Source organism: Anomaloglossus baeobatrachus, chromosome 1 (assembly GCF_048569485.1).
Source record: "Anomaloglossus baeobatrachus isolate aAnoBae1 chromosome 1, aAnoBae1.hap1, whole genome shotgun sequence".
Taxonomy (NCBI): Eukaryota; Metazoa; Chordata; class Amphibia; order Anura; family Aromobatidae; genus Anomaloglossus; species Anomaloglossus baeobatrachus.
In genome coordinates this window covers 697,126,768-697,142,619 of record NC_134353.1, presented here as the reverse complement: position 1 = coordinate 697,142,619, position 15,852 = coordinate 697,126,768, and the positions used below count along the sequence as shown (strand labels likewise).

The window sequence follows — 15,852 nt, the reverse complement described above, 5'->3', positions numbered from 1 at the left end:
TTGCAGATGATCATACTTTGAGTGATCCTATATGCATGATAATTGATAAAGCTACACGTATGGAAGTTATGGGCTCTGGGGCAGTTTTACAGAGTGAGAGAGTGGTTAATCTGCCAAGTGAACCTAATAGAGAGGAGTCCTCAGGCCTGGAAGTATCTCATTCCGTGGAAATGTTATCCGAAACTGTCAGTTTAGCAGCCACAGAGACCCAGACATCAGTAGATGAGTCTCCTGATGGATTTCATCATGAAGAATGTGTGGTGTTAAGTATATTGAGCCACCAACGCCCGGCTTGTAGCACAAGACATGAAGTTTCTGTAAAGTGCCTTGAAGCTGAACACTTGACATCAACTCAGAGAACTTTTGATCTGAATTATTCTTCGAAAATCCCTCCATGTTTTCATGAACCATTTATTTGCAAAGAGCTAGAAGTTACCTGCATAAATGAAGTTCATTCAACAACTTTCCTAATGGATAGGCTGGAACCAAATACAACTGATATAAATGTGCCAAGCGAGAAGACCATGGATATGTGTCTGGAGTTTGTACAGCAAGAAATTGAGATCACATCATCTGAAGAAATTCATAATGATGACATTTCATTTTCATCTTTCTCTGGAACCAGTTCTTCAGAAACTGCTAGCACAAGGCTTCCTGACATACAGTCTGACTCGTCAAAGGTTGGACTGCGGGATAATAAATCTGTGATGGAAAATGAGAGGGCATTTCTAGAGGACTTAAAAGAGGATCACACTTTCAAACCAAATCTTCCACCTTGCATTGAAAATTTGACTGGTGCCGAAGCTTGTGATACTGAAGTATATCCTATCGTCTCCAGCTCGTTTGAATGTTGCTCCTCTGTAAGTGATGGTGCGCCTGCTTGTCATAAATATTCATCATGTGTCAATGCATTGGAAGGCCGTTCAGATCTAAGTCCACACCATGTGTTGTGCTCCGCTCCCCTGACAAGTATATGTGCGGAGCATTTATATGCTAAATCTTCACTCGGCTTTCCTGTAGCAGTTGTCAGTAAAACAAAAGATAATCAATGCACCATCCCACAGACTATGAAGTTATATTTGTCAGAGAGATCTGGGACTTCTATCACACAGTCAAAAGGGCATTGTAACATGGTACCTGCTCCACTAAAGGATCCAACCCCACCCCTTATAATTGTTAAAGTTCCTCATTGTGTGGACACAGAAGACTCAACTTGCGGATTATGCGATTCCAGCGTAGGCACCAATTCTGATCAGACGAAAACTTCTCATGATCAATCCAATGTGGTAGTAGCAATAAAAGAAACAGTCTTCCCTGCCGATTACTTGAAAGTGCCTTGTCAGACAGTAGGGCACTGTACTGACCAAACACAATCATATGCTTTGGTACCTTATAGAGATATTTGGGGTTTTCTCTCTTTTAAGCCTCAAGAAAATTCATTGCTGTTCCCGAAGGAGCCCAAAAAAGTTGAATCCCAAGAGCCAGAAAAAAGCAACAATAATTATAAAAACAGCATTACAGAAGATTGCCCCTTAGAAGAACCACCTAAAGTTTCTATCAAAGATGACTATATGCAAAAAGCATTCAAGAGCCCACAAGAAGTAGTAGCTAAACAAAAAGATGAGCCAGTTGTAGATTATTTAAGCAAACTGGATCCATTATTGGCACAAGAACATAAATCTAATCTGTCTGCTGACACCTTTCCATGCCAGGATGAGTACAGTAGTATTAACATTCATGACCACAGAATATCAAACATGCCCCCCACCAACAACCAGTCAGAAGGCGTTTGTCATTTTAATACTGGTGCTTTATGTGACTATTCTGTAGATGTGCATAAGAATGAAGTATTTTCTCAGTTAGTTAATGTTAAACGTGCAGATGAAAAACAAACACGCATGCGCTTCCGAAAAGAGAAACCTACGTCCCATCTGTCTGTGTCCAATAGGCTTCCTGGTGACTGTTCTCCTTTACTACCAACTTCCTTACCAGCCTCTACTGTATCTGCGACTGACTGCAAGAGCAAGAAGATGCAAAGTGACGTTTGTTTAGACCGCTTACACTTGCATGTCAGTTACCATGCTGGCTCATCAGTGCAAATTCTGGAGGACTTAAGTAAATCACATTCATTAAAGCAAGAAACGGACCTTTGCCCAAGACATTGCACGACTCTCCAAGAACCATTTAAATCTTCAGATTCTCTACAGTGTATGAAGATTGTGGCAGAAGATGTTAATGGTCCAGCACTAAGTGTCCACCAAGCTATTTTAAATACCAATCGAAGCCCTTTAATGCTGCACATGGAGAAATTTTTGGTACCTGAGAAAAAGCATTCGCCAGTGAAAGCAGTTATTGCAGTTAAAACTAGAGCCACACGTGCAAAGTTCCAAAGAAATGTATTTAATGCAGAAATGAAGATTCCAGAGAAGTCCATACATGATTACCCATTGCTGGAAGAAAGATCTACACAATCTGCAGGTTGCCACATTGAGATGTTAAGTGGTACAACTGAAAAAGGAAGAAAGTATAATTTGAGACCTGCACCTCGGAGCCTTAACTACTCTACATCCCAGGAAGTAATAAGACCAAAGATTTTGAATGGTAAGGATGTCTGCCCTGCCAGTTCTGGCTTGTTGAACTGTGTTGAAAAGTTTTCTCAAAATTCAGAAACCTCCCACCTCCCCAAACTGGGACAAGCATGTAAAAGAAAAGGATCAAGTGCCATCAGAAGCGGCTCTTGTTTGGGCACCAACATCCCCTTGAAAAGGCAGCCATATGGAAAATGTAAAAGCTTTCCTGCCCAAGAAATCTTGCCACTAAACATCAACGCTCAGACCTGCAAAAGTTCCTCAGTTTTGAAAATAGACAACCCTCATGATATTAATTTTGAATATAAATCCCTGCCAGCAAAGCATCTAGATCTCAGCCTTGCTTCTAAGCCTTATTTTTCCAAAATGACCAGGGGAGGATCTGTTTCTCAAAGACCTCAGCCGTTCCAGAAATACACACAAGATCACATGTTATTAAACAAATTATCCAGAATTGCTAATAAACTCTTTGCTCCATCCAAATCAAAAATGGTCTCCAGAAACTTGAAACTTGTTCCCTTTAGCGGTGTGAAGATTCAGGCAAGGAAACTCCTAAATGTCTTTTCATGTGTTAGTATGAGAATGAACTCCCAGGCAGGGCAATGTTGGCAAGAAAATGTGTGCCTTACATCAAGTAGAGACCGCCTTGTTTCTCAGTCTATGAACCTTCACCCTAAAGCTTGCGTTAGCCATCTAGGTAATATGTTTTCTTTTAACACTTGTAATAATTTAACATTCCCTGTCTCTTTCCATCTAAAGCTAGATCCTAGCTGTGTGTCAGAATTTCTAAGATTTAATCCCCCAGACTTTATTTTAGGAAGCTCTCAGTCTTCTGCTCAATCGTCAGAGCTTTCAGAATGGACACTCTCGCTTTTCCTTTCTTCTCACGTGCCAGAAGACAGTGACAATGTTCACCTCCTCACACAGTGGAACCCACAGTTTAGGTCTTTAGAATCGAGTTCAGAGTCCAGTCATACCAAGAGGTCTGTCAGAAAGTCTGGATGCTCCATGCATGGCCTTCACACAGTACTTGCACTTTCATCCCCTGGATGTTACAGGTTATGGACTAGGAGGAGGAATCTGGGAAGTCGAATTCCCACCGTCCAAAAACATTCTGTGACACAATTTGCACATGGACTTAAGGGATCACTGCCACAGTTTTCAAGAAAGCGAGATCAGTTTTCCTCATTTGCATTTTCTCTGGGTCGTGTTCTTTCTACTTGGAGTCGACATGGCCTATCCGCCTTCTCTTCTGATTGTGCCAACACACATCCAAACTGCAGTGTTTGGCTGCCAAGCCAGAGCAGCAACATGATCAGGTAAACACTTGTTTTTTGTTGTGTGTGTGTGTTTTTTTTTTTTTCTTATGCAGCTATAGGTATATAATTACCTTCTTCTGATCTGTAGTTGGGCTTTAATTATGTTTCTTAAATTATTCTACTGAAAGCAAATGATTTCAGTAGATTTAGGATTTTTAATGATTTTCTTAGGAAAGATTGATCATATTTGCTGGGCTTTCTACAATTGTACAATTCTAAATGAGATGATTTTTATTGGAAAGTAAACCTCAAAGACATTTTCCATTGTAAAGTATAGCTTTACAGAATTAAGACACAAGTCAGAATTTAAGATGTCTATCACTTAGTCACCATGAATACATAACTCCGAAACCTACCCTTCCAGAAATCCCAACATACCAGAGAAATGTATTACACCATATCCTTCAACCATCCAGAGAGTATCATTATTGACACACGTCATAAAGCGGAAGGCCGTAGTATAGCTATTCTAGCTCTTAATAGGATAGATGGTAACCCTGGAGTGTCCAACCAAGTACCCCATATTTTCTGGAACTTCCTTAACGAGTTCCGTTTGGTATAGATACCCTTCTCTAACCAAATTATATTTATCTTGCATCTCAATTCACCTATACTAGGAGGCTGTACATCGGACCAGTGAAATGCCAGATGTTTACGAGCCTGATGTAATATATGCATCCAATAGTCAAGGACATGGATGTATCTGGGTCACTTCCACCCTCAAGGGGTCCCAAAACACATACGGTCTGTCAACATTCTCACTCCTTATACCCTCTCCAGTACGGAAAGGACCCCCTTCCAAAAAGTTCCCAACTTTCTGCATTCCCAGAACATATGTAGCAGGTGTGCTTCTTCGATTCCACATCTAGGACACCTTGCATCGTACGAAGTCCAATCTTATGCAAAAAGATTGGAGTCTTGAAAATTTGATGGATAAGATACATCTGGTAAAGTCTCTAAGCCTCACACAGTGATAGTTTAGGAACATTTCCTAAGATTTCATCCCACTGTTCCAGCGATCTAGAGCCCACATCCACTACCCATTTAGAATGAGCTATAGTTTTGCCCCCCCAGTCTAAGATTCAAACATGTTCTTATAAGTAGTGGAGATCAGGGCCTCTGTACAGCGCCTCTGTACTATCTGCAGAGGCAATAGACTTGATTATGAATTTATGTTGATTCGTTTAGTCTGTGTTTAACTGGGGAAAGAGAGCATGAATGATCAGCAAGTTAAATTCCTGCTGAAAGCTCTTAAGGATAAGATTTGCGTACAGCTGATCTAACGTGCATATCCCTCTTTGTCCCTCCACAGAGTGACTTCCCAGTTTGGTAAGTTGACTAAATATTTGGTTGTGCCAAATTGGAGTGAACTTAGTGCACGCCAAGATGCCAATGTATCTTTCTTTGTCGCTCCATTGGGAGACCCAGACAATTGGGGTGTATAGCTTCTGCCTCTGGAGGCCACACAAAGTATTACACTTAAAAGTGTAAAGCCCCTCCCCTTCTGCCTATACACCCCCCGTGCATCACGGGCTCCTCAGTTTTTATGCTTTGTGCGAAGGAGGCTGACATCCACGCATAGCTCCACATCTTAGTCAGCAGCAGCTGCTGACTATGTCGGATGGAAGAAAAGAGGGCCCATATAGGGCCCCCAGCATGCTCCCTTCTCACCCCACTCTGGTCGGCGGTGCTGTTAAGGTTGAGGTACCCATTGCGGGTACACAGGCAGGAGCCACATGCTGTTTTCCTTCCCCATCCCTTAATGGGCTCTGGGTGAAGTGGGATCCTAATCGGTCTCCAGGCACTGAGGCCGTGCTCCCTCCGCAGCCCCTGGGGAATCTGCTGGACAGGAGCAGAGTATCGTCAGCGACAAGGCCCTGCTACTGAGAGGCTGTGTCCCCGTGGGGACCGCGCATGGAGCGCTGGTGCCATATATACTGCAGCACTGCTGGGTGTGTTAGTGCGCCGGGGATTACCGCGCAGGCCGCGCTGTGAGGTACTCTGTGTCCCCGTGGGGACCGTGCATGGAGCGCTGGTACCATATACACTGCGCACTGCTGGGTGTGTTAGTGCGCCGGGGACTACCGCGCCGGCCGCGCTTATATGCCGGCCGCGCTTATAACTTTAGTCCCCGGCTTTTGCGGCCTAGTAGCGCATATTCCCGCCCCCAGGCCTGTCAGTCAGGGGAAGGGCGGGACGCTGCACAGAACGTCAGCGCTGAGGGCTGGAGCATACTCTGTATCCTCCTCCCCCCTCATTCAGCTCAGTGGGGCTCCAGATTCCCGCACTTTCTAGGGCACGCCCTCGGCCCCCTCCTCCCCACAGAACGCCGGCAGCCATTCCTGTCAGCTCTTCTGACGCTGGAGAGGAGAGAAAGCTCTGGGAGGCCCAGGCAGGGAAGCTGGTGATCACACAACCGCTTTGAGCGGTCGGTAAGCAGCACCTGAGGTGCTGGCCCCACTGAGTGCCGGAGTGTACATATATATATATGCTTATATGCTATACATCTACACTGTACGATCGCACTGTTGAATTTTGGCTATATACCCTCCTGGATTGTACTCAGAGGAGAGCAACAGCATGTCGTCCGCAAATAGCAAGGGTGCCAAAGCACAGGCTTACTTTGCAACCTGTACCTCATGTGCGGCTATACTACCGGCAGGTTCGACTGACCCTCATTGTGTGCAATGCTCGGCCCCTGTGGCACTTACTCAGCCGGAGCCTCTGCTACTGGTGGCCCAGGTGGAACCACCTGCTACCACTGTCCAGGTGACAGGGACTGAGTTTGCAGTATTTGCTGACAAACTGTCTGAGACTATGGATAAATGGTCTGCTAGGATACTAGAAGCCTTACAGTCCAGACCGGTAACTCAGGCCCCGGGCACTGTTCAATCATTGACCCCAGGCCCCCCTCATTTGGAGCTGCAAAGTGCTCCTGGGGTGAACCATGGGTCCCAGGGTGAGGTCTCTGACATGGACCGCAGTCCCAGGCCGCCTAAGCGGGCTCGCTGGGAAATTCCCTCGACTTCATCACATTGTTCAGGGTCTCAGCAGGAGGACTCTCTGGATGATGATGCGGAGGTAGCAGATCAGGATTCTGACCCTGAGACCGCGCTCAACCTGGATACACCTGATGGTGACGCCATAGTGAATGACCTTATAGCAACCATCAATCAGGTGTTGGATATTTCTCCACCAGCTCCTACAATTGAGGAGTCAGCTTCTCAGCAGGAGAAATTCCGTTTCAGGTCTCCCAAACGTCCATTGAGTATGTTTCTGGATCACTCTGACTTCAGAGAGGCAGTCCAGAAACACCGAGCTTGTCCAGATAAGCGTTTTTCCAAGCGCCTTAAGGATACACGTTATCCCTTCCCCCCTGACGTTGTCAAGGGCTGGGCTCAGTGTCCTAAGGTGGATCCTCCTGTCTCCAGACTGGCGGCTAGATCCATAGTTGCAGTGGAAGATGGGGCTTCACTCAAAGATGCCACTGACAGACAGATGGAACTATGGTTGAAATCCATCTATGAAGCTATCGGCGCGTCTTTTGCTCCAGCATTCGCAGCCGTATGGGCACTCCAAGCTATCTCAGCTTGTCATGCGCAGATTAATGCAGTCACACGCACATCTGCTCCGCAAGTGGTGTCTTTAACCTCTCAGGCGTCGGCGTTTGTGTCCTACGCCATTAATGCTGTCCTGGACTCTACGAGCCGTACGGCGGTAGCATCCGCCAATTCGGTGGCAGTCCGCAGGGCCATGTGGTTACGTGAATGGAAGGCAGACTCCGCTTCCAAAAAGTTCTTAACCGGTTTGCCATTTTCTGGCGACCGCCTGTTTGGTGAACGATTGGACGAAATCATTAAACAATCCAAGGGAAAGGACTCATCCTTACCCCAGTCCAAACCAAACAGACCTCAACCACGGAAGGTACAATCGAGGTTTCGGTCCTTTCGGCCCGCGGGAAGGTCTCAGTTCTCCTCGTCCAAAAGGCCTCAAAAGGATCAGAGGAACTCCGATGCATGGCGGTCTAAGTCACGTCCTAAAAAGACCGCCGGAGGACCCGCTCTCAAGGCGGCCTCCTCATGACTTTCGGCCTCCTCACACCGCATCCTCGGTCGGTGGCAGGCTTTCCCGCTTTTGCGACACCTGGCTGCCACAGTTAAAAGACCGATGGGTGAGAGACATTCTATCCCACGGTTACAGGATAGAGTTCAGCTCTCGTCCTCCGACTCGATTTTTCAGAACATTTCCGCCCCCCGAGAGAGCCGCTGCTCTTCTTCAGGCAATGTGTACTCTGAAGGCGGAAGGAGTGGTGATCCCTGTTCCTCTTCAGCAACAGGGTCACGGTTTTTACTCCAACTTGTTTGTGGTACCGAAAAAGGACGGATCCTTCCGTCCTGTTTTGGACCTAAAACTGCTCAACAAACACGTAAAAACCAGGCGGTTCCGGATGGAATCGCTCCGCTCCGTCATCGCCTCAATGTCCCAAGGAGACTTCCTGGCATCAATCGACATCAAAGATGCTTATCTCCACGTACCGATTGCACCAGAGCATCAGCGCTTCCTGCGTTTCGCCATAGGAGACGAACACCTTCAGTTCGTGGCACTGCCTTTCGGCCTGGCGACAGCACCACGGGTCTTCACCAAGGTCATGGCAGCAGTGGTAGCAGTCCTACACTCTCAGGGACACTCGGTGATCCCTTACTTAGACGATCTGCTGGTCAAGGCACCCTCTCAAGTGGCATGCCAACGCAGCCTGGACGTTGCTCTGGAGACTCTCCAGAGTTTCGGGTGGATCATCAATTTTCCAAAGTCAAATCTGACACCGGCCCAATCACTGACATATCTTGGCATGGAGTTTCATACTCTCTCAGCGATAGTGAAGCTTCCGCTGGACAAACAGCGTTCACTACAGACAGGGGTGCAATCTCTCCTTCAAGGTCAGTCACACCCCCTGAGGCGCCTCATGCACTTCCTAGGGAAGATGGTAGCAGCAATGGAGGCAGTTCCTTTTGCGCAGTTTCATCTGCGTCCACTTCAATGGGACATTCTCCGCAAATGGGACAGGAAGTCGACGTCCCTCGACAGGAACGTCTCCCTTTCACGGGCAGCCAAGGCTTCCCTTCAGTGGTGGCTTCTCCCCACTTCTCTGTCGAAGGGGAAATCCTTCCTTCCCCCATCATGGGCTGTGGTCACGACGGACGCGAGCCTGTCAGGGTGGGGAGCGGTCTTTCTCCACCACAGGGCTCAGGGAACCTGGACTTCGACAGAGTCCTCACTTCAGATCAATGTTCTGGAGATAAGGGCAGTGTATCTTGCCCTAAAGGCGTTCCAGCCGTGGCTGGAAGGCAAGCAGATCCGAATTCAGTCGGACAACTCCACAGCGGTGGCGTACATCAACCACCAAGGGGGAACACGCAGTCGGCAAGCCTTCCAGGAAGTCCGGCGGATTCTGATGTGGGTGGAAGCCACGGCCTCCACCATATCCGCAGTTCACATCCCGGGCGTAGAAAACTGGGAAGCAGACTTTCTCAGTCGCCAGGGCATGGACGCAGGGGAATGGTCCTTTCACCCGGACGTGTTTCAGGAGATCTGTTGCCGCTGGGGGATGCCGGACGTCGACCTAATGGCGTCCCGGCACAACAACAAGGTCCCAACATTCGTGGCACGGTCTCAAGATCACAGAGCTCTGGCGGCAGACGCCTTAGTTCAAGATTGGTCGCAGTTTCAACTCCCTTATGTGTTTCCTCCTCTGGCACTGTTGCCCAGAGTGTTACGCAAGATCAGGTCCGACTGCCGCCGCGCCATCCTCGTCGCCCCAGACTGGCCGAGGAGGTCGTGGTATCCGGATCTGTGGCATCTCACGGTGGGCCAACCGTGGGCACTACCAGACCGACCAGACTTGCTGTCTCAAGGGCCGTTTTTCCATCTGAATTCTGCGGCCCTCAACCTGACTGTGTGGCCATTGAGTCCTGGATCCTAGCGTCTTCAGGGTTATCTCAAGAGGTCATTGCCACTATGAGACAGGCTAGGAAACCAACGTTCGCCAAGATCTACCACAGGACGTGGAGGATATTCCTATCTTGCTGCTCTGATCAGGGTGTTTCTCCCTGGCCATTTGCCTTGCCCACTTTTCTTTCCTTCCTTCAATCCGGATTGGAAAAAGGGTTGTCGCTCGGCTCTCTTAAGGGACAAGTCTCAGCGCTCTGTGTTTTTTCAGAAGCGCCTAGCCAGACTTCCACAGGTACGCACGTTCCTGCAGGGGGTTTGTCACATAGTCCCTCCTTACAAGCGGCCGTTAGAACCCTGGGATCTGAACAGGGTGCTGATGGCTCTTCAGAAGCCACCTTTCGAGCCAATGAGGGATATTTCTCTCTCACGCCTTTCACAGAAAGTGGTCTTCCTAGTAGCAGTCATATCACTTCGGAGAGTGTCGGAGCTAGCGGCGCTGTCATGCAAAGCCCCTTTCCTGGTGTTTCACCAGGACAAGGTGGTTCTGCGTCCGGTACCGGAATTTCTCCCTAAGGTGGTATCCCCCTTTCATCTCAATCAGGATATCTCCTTACCCTCTTTTTGTCCTCATCCAGTTCATCAGTGTGAAAAGGATTTGCACTCGTTAGATCTGGTGAGAGCACTCAGACTCTACATTTCTCGTACGGCGCCCCTGCGCCGCTCGGATGCACTCTTTGTCCTTGTCGCTGGCCAGCGTAAAGGGTCACAGGCTTCCAAGTCAACCCTGGCTCGGTGGATCAAGGAACCAATTCTTGAAGCTTACCGATCTTCTGGGCTTCCGGTTCCCTCAGGGCTGAAAGCCCATTCTACCAGAGCCGTGGGTGCGTCCTGGGCTTTGCGGCACCAGGCTACGGCTCAGCAGGTGTGTCAGGCGGCTACCTGGTCGAGCCTACACACTTTCACGAAACACTATCAGGTGCATACCTATGCTTCGGCGGATGCCAGCCTAGGTAGGCAAGTCCTTCAGGCGGCGGTTGCCCACCTGTAGGAAAGGGCCGTTTTACGGCTCTATTACGAGGTATTATTTTACCCACCCAGGGACTGCTTTTGGACGTCCCAATTGTCTGGGTCTCCCAATGGAGCGACAAAGAAGGGAATTTTGTTTACTTACCGTAAATTCCTTTTCTTCTAGCTCCAATTGGGAGACCCAGCACCCGCCCCTGTTCCCTTCGGGCTGTTGTTCTTTGTGTACACATGTTGTTCATGTTGAATGGTTTCAGTTCTCCGAAATTCCTTCGGATTGAATTTACTTTAAACCAATTTATAACTTTCCTCCTTCTTGCTTTTGCACCAAAACTGAGGAGCCCGTGATGCACGGGGGGTGTATAGGCAGAAGGGGAGGGGCTTTACACTTTTAAGTGTAATACTTTGTGTGGCCTCCGGAGGCAGAAGCTATACACCCCAATTGTCTGGGTCTCCCAATTGGAGCTAGAAGAAAAGGAATTTACGGTAAGTAAACAAAATTCCCTTCTTTTCCCCTGTCCCATACCTTATACATTAAAGCAAGCAATAGGGTTCAGGGGTCCCTTTCCAGTAAAAGTAACCCGTCACCAATGGTGCGGACCATTTTGAACCCTGTAACAGCATAGTTCCCATTTTACCCATACTCTCTCGATGCCATAACCGTGAAATTACTGTAACTGGGATGCAATGATGTATAACCACAGGTCAAGAATAGCAAGCCCACCTGCCTCTTTACTACGTTGACGGTTATTCATTTTATCCTAGCCTGTTTCTTACACCATATTAATTCTCTAAACATAGTGTGCACTTTAGGAAACACCATAGGTGGAAGACAACAAGCTGCTTTATGTAGCAGATAAAGTAATTGAGGCATTAGGATCATTTTTGAGGTTTCCTCTTCGTACAACTGAAAGTGGGAGTTTAGACCATGTGTTTACCTTTGTTCTAAATCGGTCTAACAAGGGGTCTATATTAAGCGTCCTGTACTCTTTAGGATTAGTACGAACATTGATACTCCAATATTTGAATTTATCTACGACCTGTCCTAGTGGGACAGTGTTAATGGTTGAGAAGAGGGCAGTGGGTCCACGGACATTAAAACCGATTTTTATCACAATTGATCAACACACCGGACCACCAACTGAATGTCACTATCTTTTCCATTACCGGGCCTATTAAGTTCATCACATCACCCAAAATAAGTAAAGTGTCATCTGCGTACAGGCTCACACGCTCCTTTATTTCTCCACATTGAAGTCCTACAAAGCTTTTTGATTCTCTCAGATGGCATGCCAAAGGTTCCATTGCCAAATCAAAAAGGAGGTGCAATAAGTCAGCACTACTTGGTACCTCTTCCGATATTAAATTTCTTGGATAGATGACCATTCACTTGGAACCTAGCTGTTGGAGAACTATAAAGCAAGCAAATCAACGCAATATAATTAGGACCAAAACTCATCTTCTCATCTAATATTGCCCAGAGAGAACTCTATTCGATGCTGTTGAACGCATTTACAGCATCCAAAGACAGAATTGCCCTACTACCAAACCCTGAGAACTAATCTGCAGATTCAGGCACAAACTTCTCAGATTGACTGCTGTGGACACATTAGGCATAAATCCAGCCTGGTCTTCGCGCACTTCCCTAATCACCCCAATCAACCTATTAACTAAAGCTTTAGCAATTAATTTGACACAAATTGTGAGCATGACAACCAAAGGGATATGGAAACACACATGATATGAACATCAATTGTGAGCAACAATAGCAGGGATGTCAAACTCAAATACACAGAAGGTGACATTTTAACTTGGACAAAGTCATGGGTCAAGCTAGTTGCGGGCCCCGCATAGTCTTCCATGCAGAATGAGGGGCCCCGCATAGTCTTCCATGCAGAATGAGGGGCCCCGCATAGTCTTCCATGCAGAATGAGGGGCCCCGCATAGTCTTCCATGCAGAATGAGGGGCCCCGCATAGTCTTCCATGCAGAATGAGGGGCCCCGCATAGTCATCCATGCAGAATGAGGGGCCCCGCATAGTCATCCATGCAGAATGAGGGGCCCCGCATAGTCTTCCATGCAGAATGAGGGGCCCCGCATAGTCTTCCATGCAGAATGAGGGGCCCCGCATAGTCTTCCATGCAGAATGAGGGGCCCCGCATAGTCTTCCATGCAGAATGAGGGGCCCCGCATAGTCTTCCATGCAGAATGAGGGGCCCCGCATAGTCATCCATGCAGAATGAGGGGCCCCGCATAGTCTTCCATGCAGAATGAGGGGCCCCGCATAGTCTTCCTAGAAGATTGAGTAACAATACCTCTCCATGCATCTTAAAATATTCTGCTGGAAGTCCATCAGCTCTGGGTGCTCTTTCGTTTTGCATTGATTTCAGGGCATCCTCCAGCTCCTCTAAATGTCCCGTCACACACAATGAGATCGCTAACGAGATCGTTGCTGCGTCACCGTTTCTGTGACGCAGTAACAATCTTGCCAGCGTTCTCGTTATGTGTGACACCTACCAGCGATCAGGCCCCTGCTGTGAGATCTCTAGTCGTTGCCGAAGGGTCCGGACCATTTTCTTCAAAGGTGATGTCCTGCCAGGCAGGACACATCGCTGTGTTTGACACCTAACAATGACCTCCTATACAGGTCGCTGATCGTTACTGCGTCGTTGGTAAGGTCTGACTGTGTAACAGCTTACCAGCGACCTCCCAACGACTTACCAGCGATCCTTATCAGGTCGCATTGTTTTCGGGATCGCTGCTAAGTCGTTAAATGTGATGGGGGGGGGGTGGAGCTTAAGGTCAGAAGTTGAAATAACAATTCCCTTGTTTCCTCTTATCTTGATAGAATTACCATTCCCAAGCTGTCTAAAGCCACATCACTCTCTCTCTCTCTCTCTCTCTCTCTCTCTCTCTCTCTCTCTCTCTCTCTCTCTCTCTCTCTCTCTAAAAAGGTGGTCTTGGTCTTGTATACATTGGTGTAATAGAGGTGAAAATTACTTCCTCATTATCAGAGACTATCCTCCCGTCTAATGCCACCAGCCTATTTATGTACCATGCCCATTTGTGCTTTAGCCTTAGTGGCTAAAAGGTGTCCAGCGCCTTCACCCTCTTAAAAAAAAAAAATTTGTTTAGTAAACAGCTGATTTTGGGCATTTTCCCAGTTTAGCCTATTTATCTTCAGGAGGAACTTCAATGTATCCCAAACCATCTCTTAGATGTTGACCCTTTTATTAAAATTGAAGTATTCTGAAAGCCTATTGCCATTAGCTGAAGATACATTATAATATCCCCCACACAATTAGGACTGGAGTCTCCGGTAAAGATATAATAAAAAACAAATTTTTTGCCAAATCTTGAGGTGGTTTATAGGGGGCATCAATGATACAATTAAGACTGTGTATAGTTCAGGCCAAACACACACCGATTTGCCATCCACATCTATCTTTTGAGTTTGTACACGAGAAGAGAGAGACTTGTGTACCAATACACTTCTTCCCCTTGCATGTGTAGTGAAGGTTGAGTGCTATTCCAGGCTTTTTTCAGAAATCTGGTTCGATCTCCCAGCATATGTGTTTGTGAGAGACCTATGATCCCTGGTTGAAATTTATGGAGCCATGAGAATAGAGCACATCTCTTAAGTCGTCCCCAGGCATCTAACATCCCATGTTATTACATTATGAGCCGTAATACTCAAAGGGCTTTATAAGGTTTGCGTACAACACATTTGCACCATATAGCATAACTCCAGCACAGAATAAACAAGATTTCTATGGAAAATTCCCTGCCAAATTAACCAACATTAAACACAATGACACATTTCTATTACATTAAGAAGTAGGGCAGGTCAACAGCCTGAGTGCACCTAGAAGAATGAACAAACATTTTTATCAGTATCGCCAACGTTTCAACTAAGTGTCCTCTCTCACTCATAATGATCTGAGTAAAAAAAAAAAAATCAAACACTTATCAGCCAATCAATATTCAGCTCAAAATAAGAGGAAAGACAAAAAGGGGGAGACTCATGCAAGAAATGGGGGGAGTACCAAGCGAAAGGGAAGGGAAACCCTGCCTCTAGGAAAGGGGCAGATGGTGACCCCTGAGCAAACCTACTCCTGGCCTCGAGATCCTTCACCACCCTAGATAGGTTCCACACCTATGTGCTGGGCCAGATACCTGACCCAAGGAAGAACCTGGAGCTGGGCAGATAGGAAACGGTGGGATGAGCTCTTCATAAATGACACTAAAGAAGACACAGGGAGCACACACATGGGGAAAGCATATGAACTTCTCTCCAGGTGTCTCAGGAAAAGTTCAGCAAAGAGCAGTAACAATCCTACAGATGAGTGCATGCCACCTGCTTGCATCCAGAGCTTGTGAAAGAACTGAATATCACTAGCAGAAGTCCAAGGAAATGAGTATTTAAACCCAAGGGGAAATACAGATGGTTAGCAGCTGAAGGGAAGAGTAACTCCGCTGGGTCCCAAAGGAAAAGATGAAAACCCATCAGAGGAGATGGCCTAGTACACTGAAAACTAGCAGCAGGAATAATAGACAATCAGGGAGCATTTTGCGCAGCCAAACGCTGTGACCTTCTACCACCAGACACCACATTACTGACCTTAGATAAATCAATCCAATATGAAGAGAGTCCTATAGTTCCACACCGCAGGTTCAGTCCTGTCTCTCAGCACTGCTAGGAAAGTCCTGTCATCCTGATCCAATCCACAGGGACTTTTCATTTGAGTCCAACCATGCTAAGGCTTCAGAGGAAGATTCAATCATATGGACTCCACCCATGGCAACTAACCTGAGACAGCTCAGATACAGCGTGGAGTAAGGAATCTGCTTATTTCGTAGTTTCCATTTTATGCCCCAGAATTGTGCCCTTTCTTCATCGTTCCTATGGGAGACCCAGACCATGGGTGTATAGCTTCTGCCTCCGGAGGACACACAAAGTACTACACTAAAAA

General features: G+C 47.1%; 1 protein-coding gene across 1 annotated transcript in view; it reads left to right on the top strand.

The window, feature by feature from the left end:
• PRR14L (proline rich 14 like) overlaps positions 1-15,852 on the top strand; it is a 91,830-nt gene that overhangs the window by 15,462 nt on the left and 60,516 nt on the right. Inside the window, exon 4 of the mRNA XM_075320692.1 lies at positions 7-3,907. Coding sequence (XP_075176807.1) covers positions 7-3,907 — 3,901 coding nt within the window. The remainder of the gene's footprint in view (positions 1-6; positions 3,908-15,852) is intronic.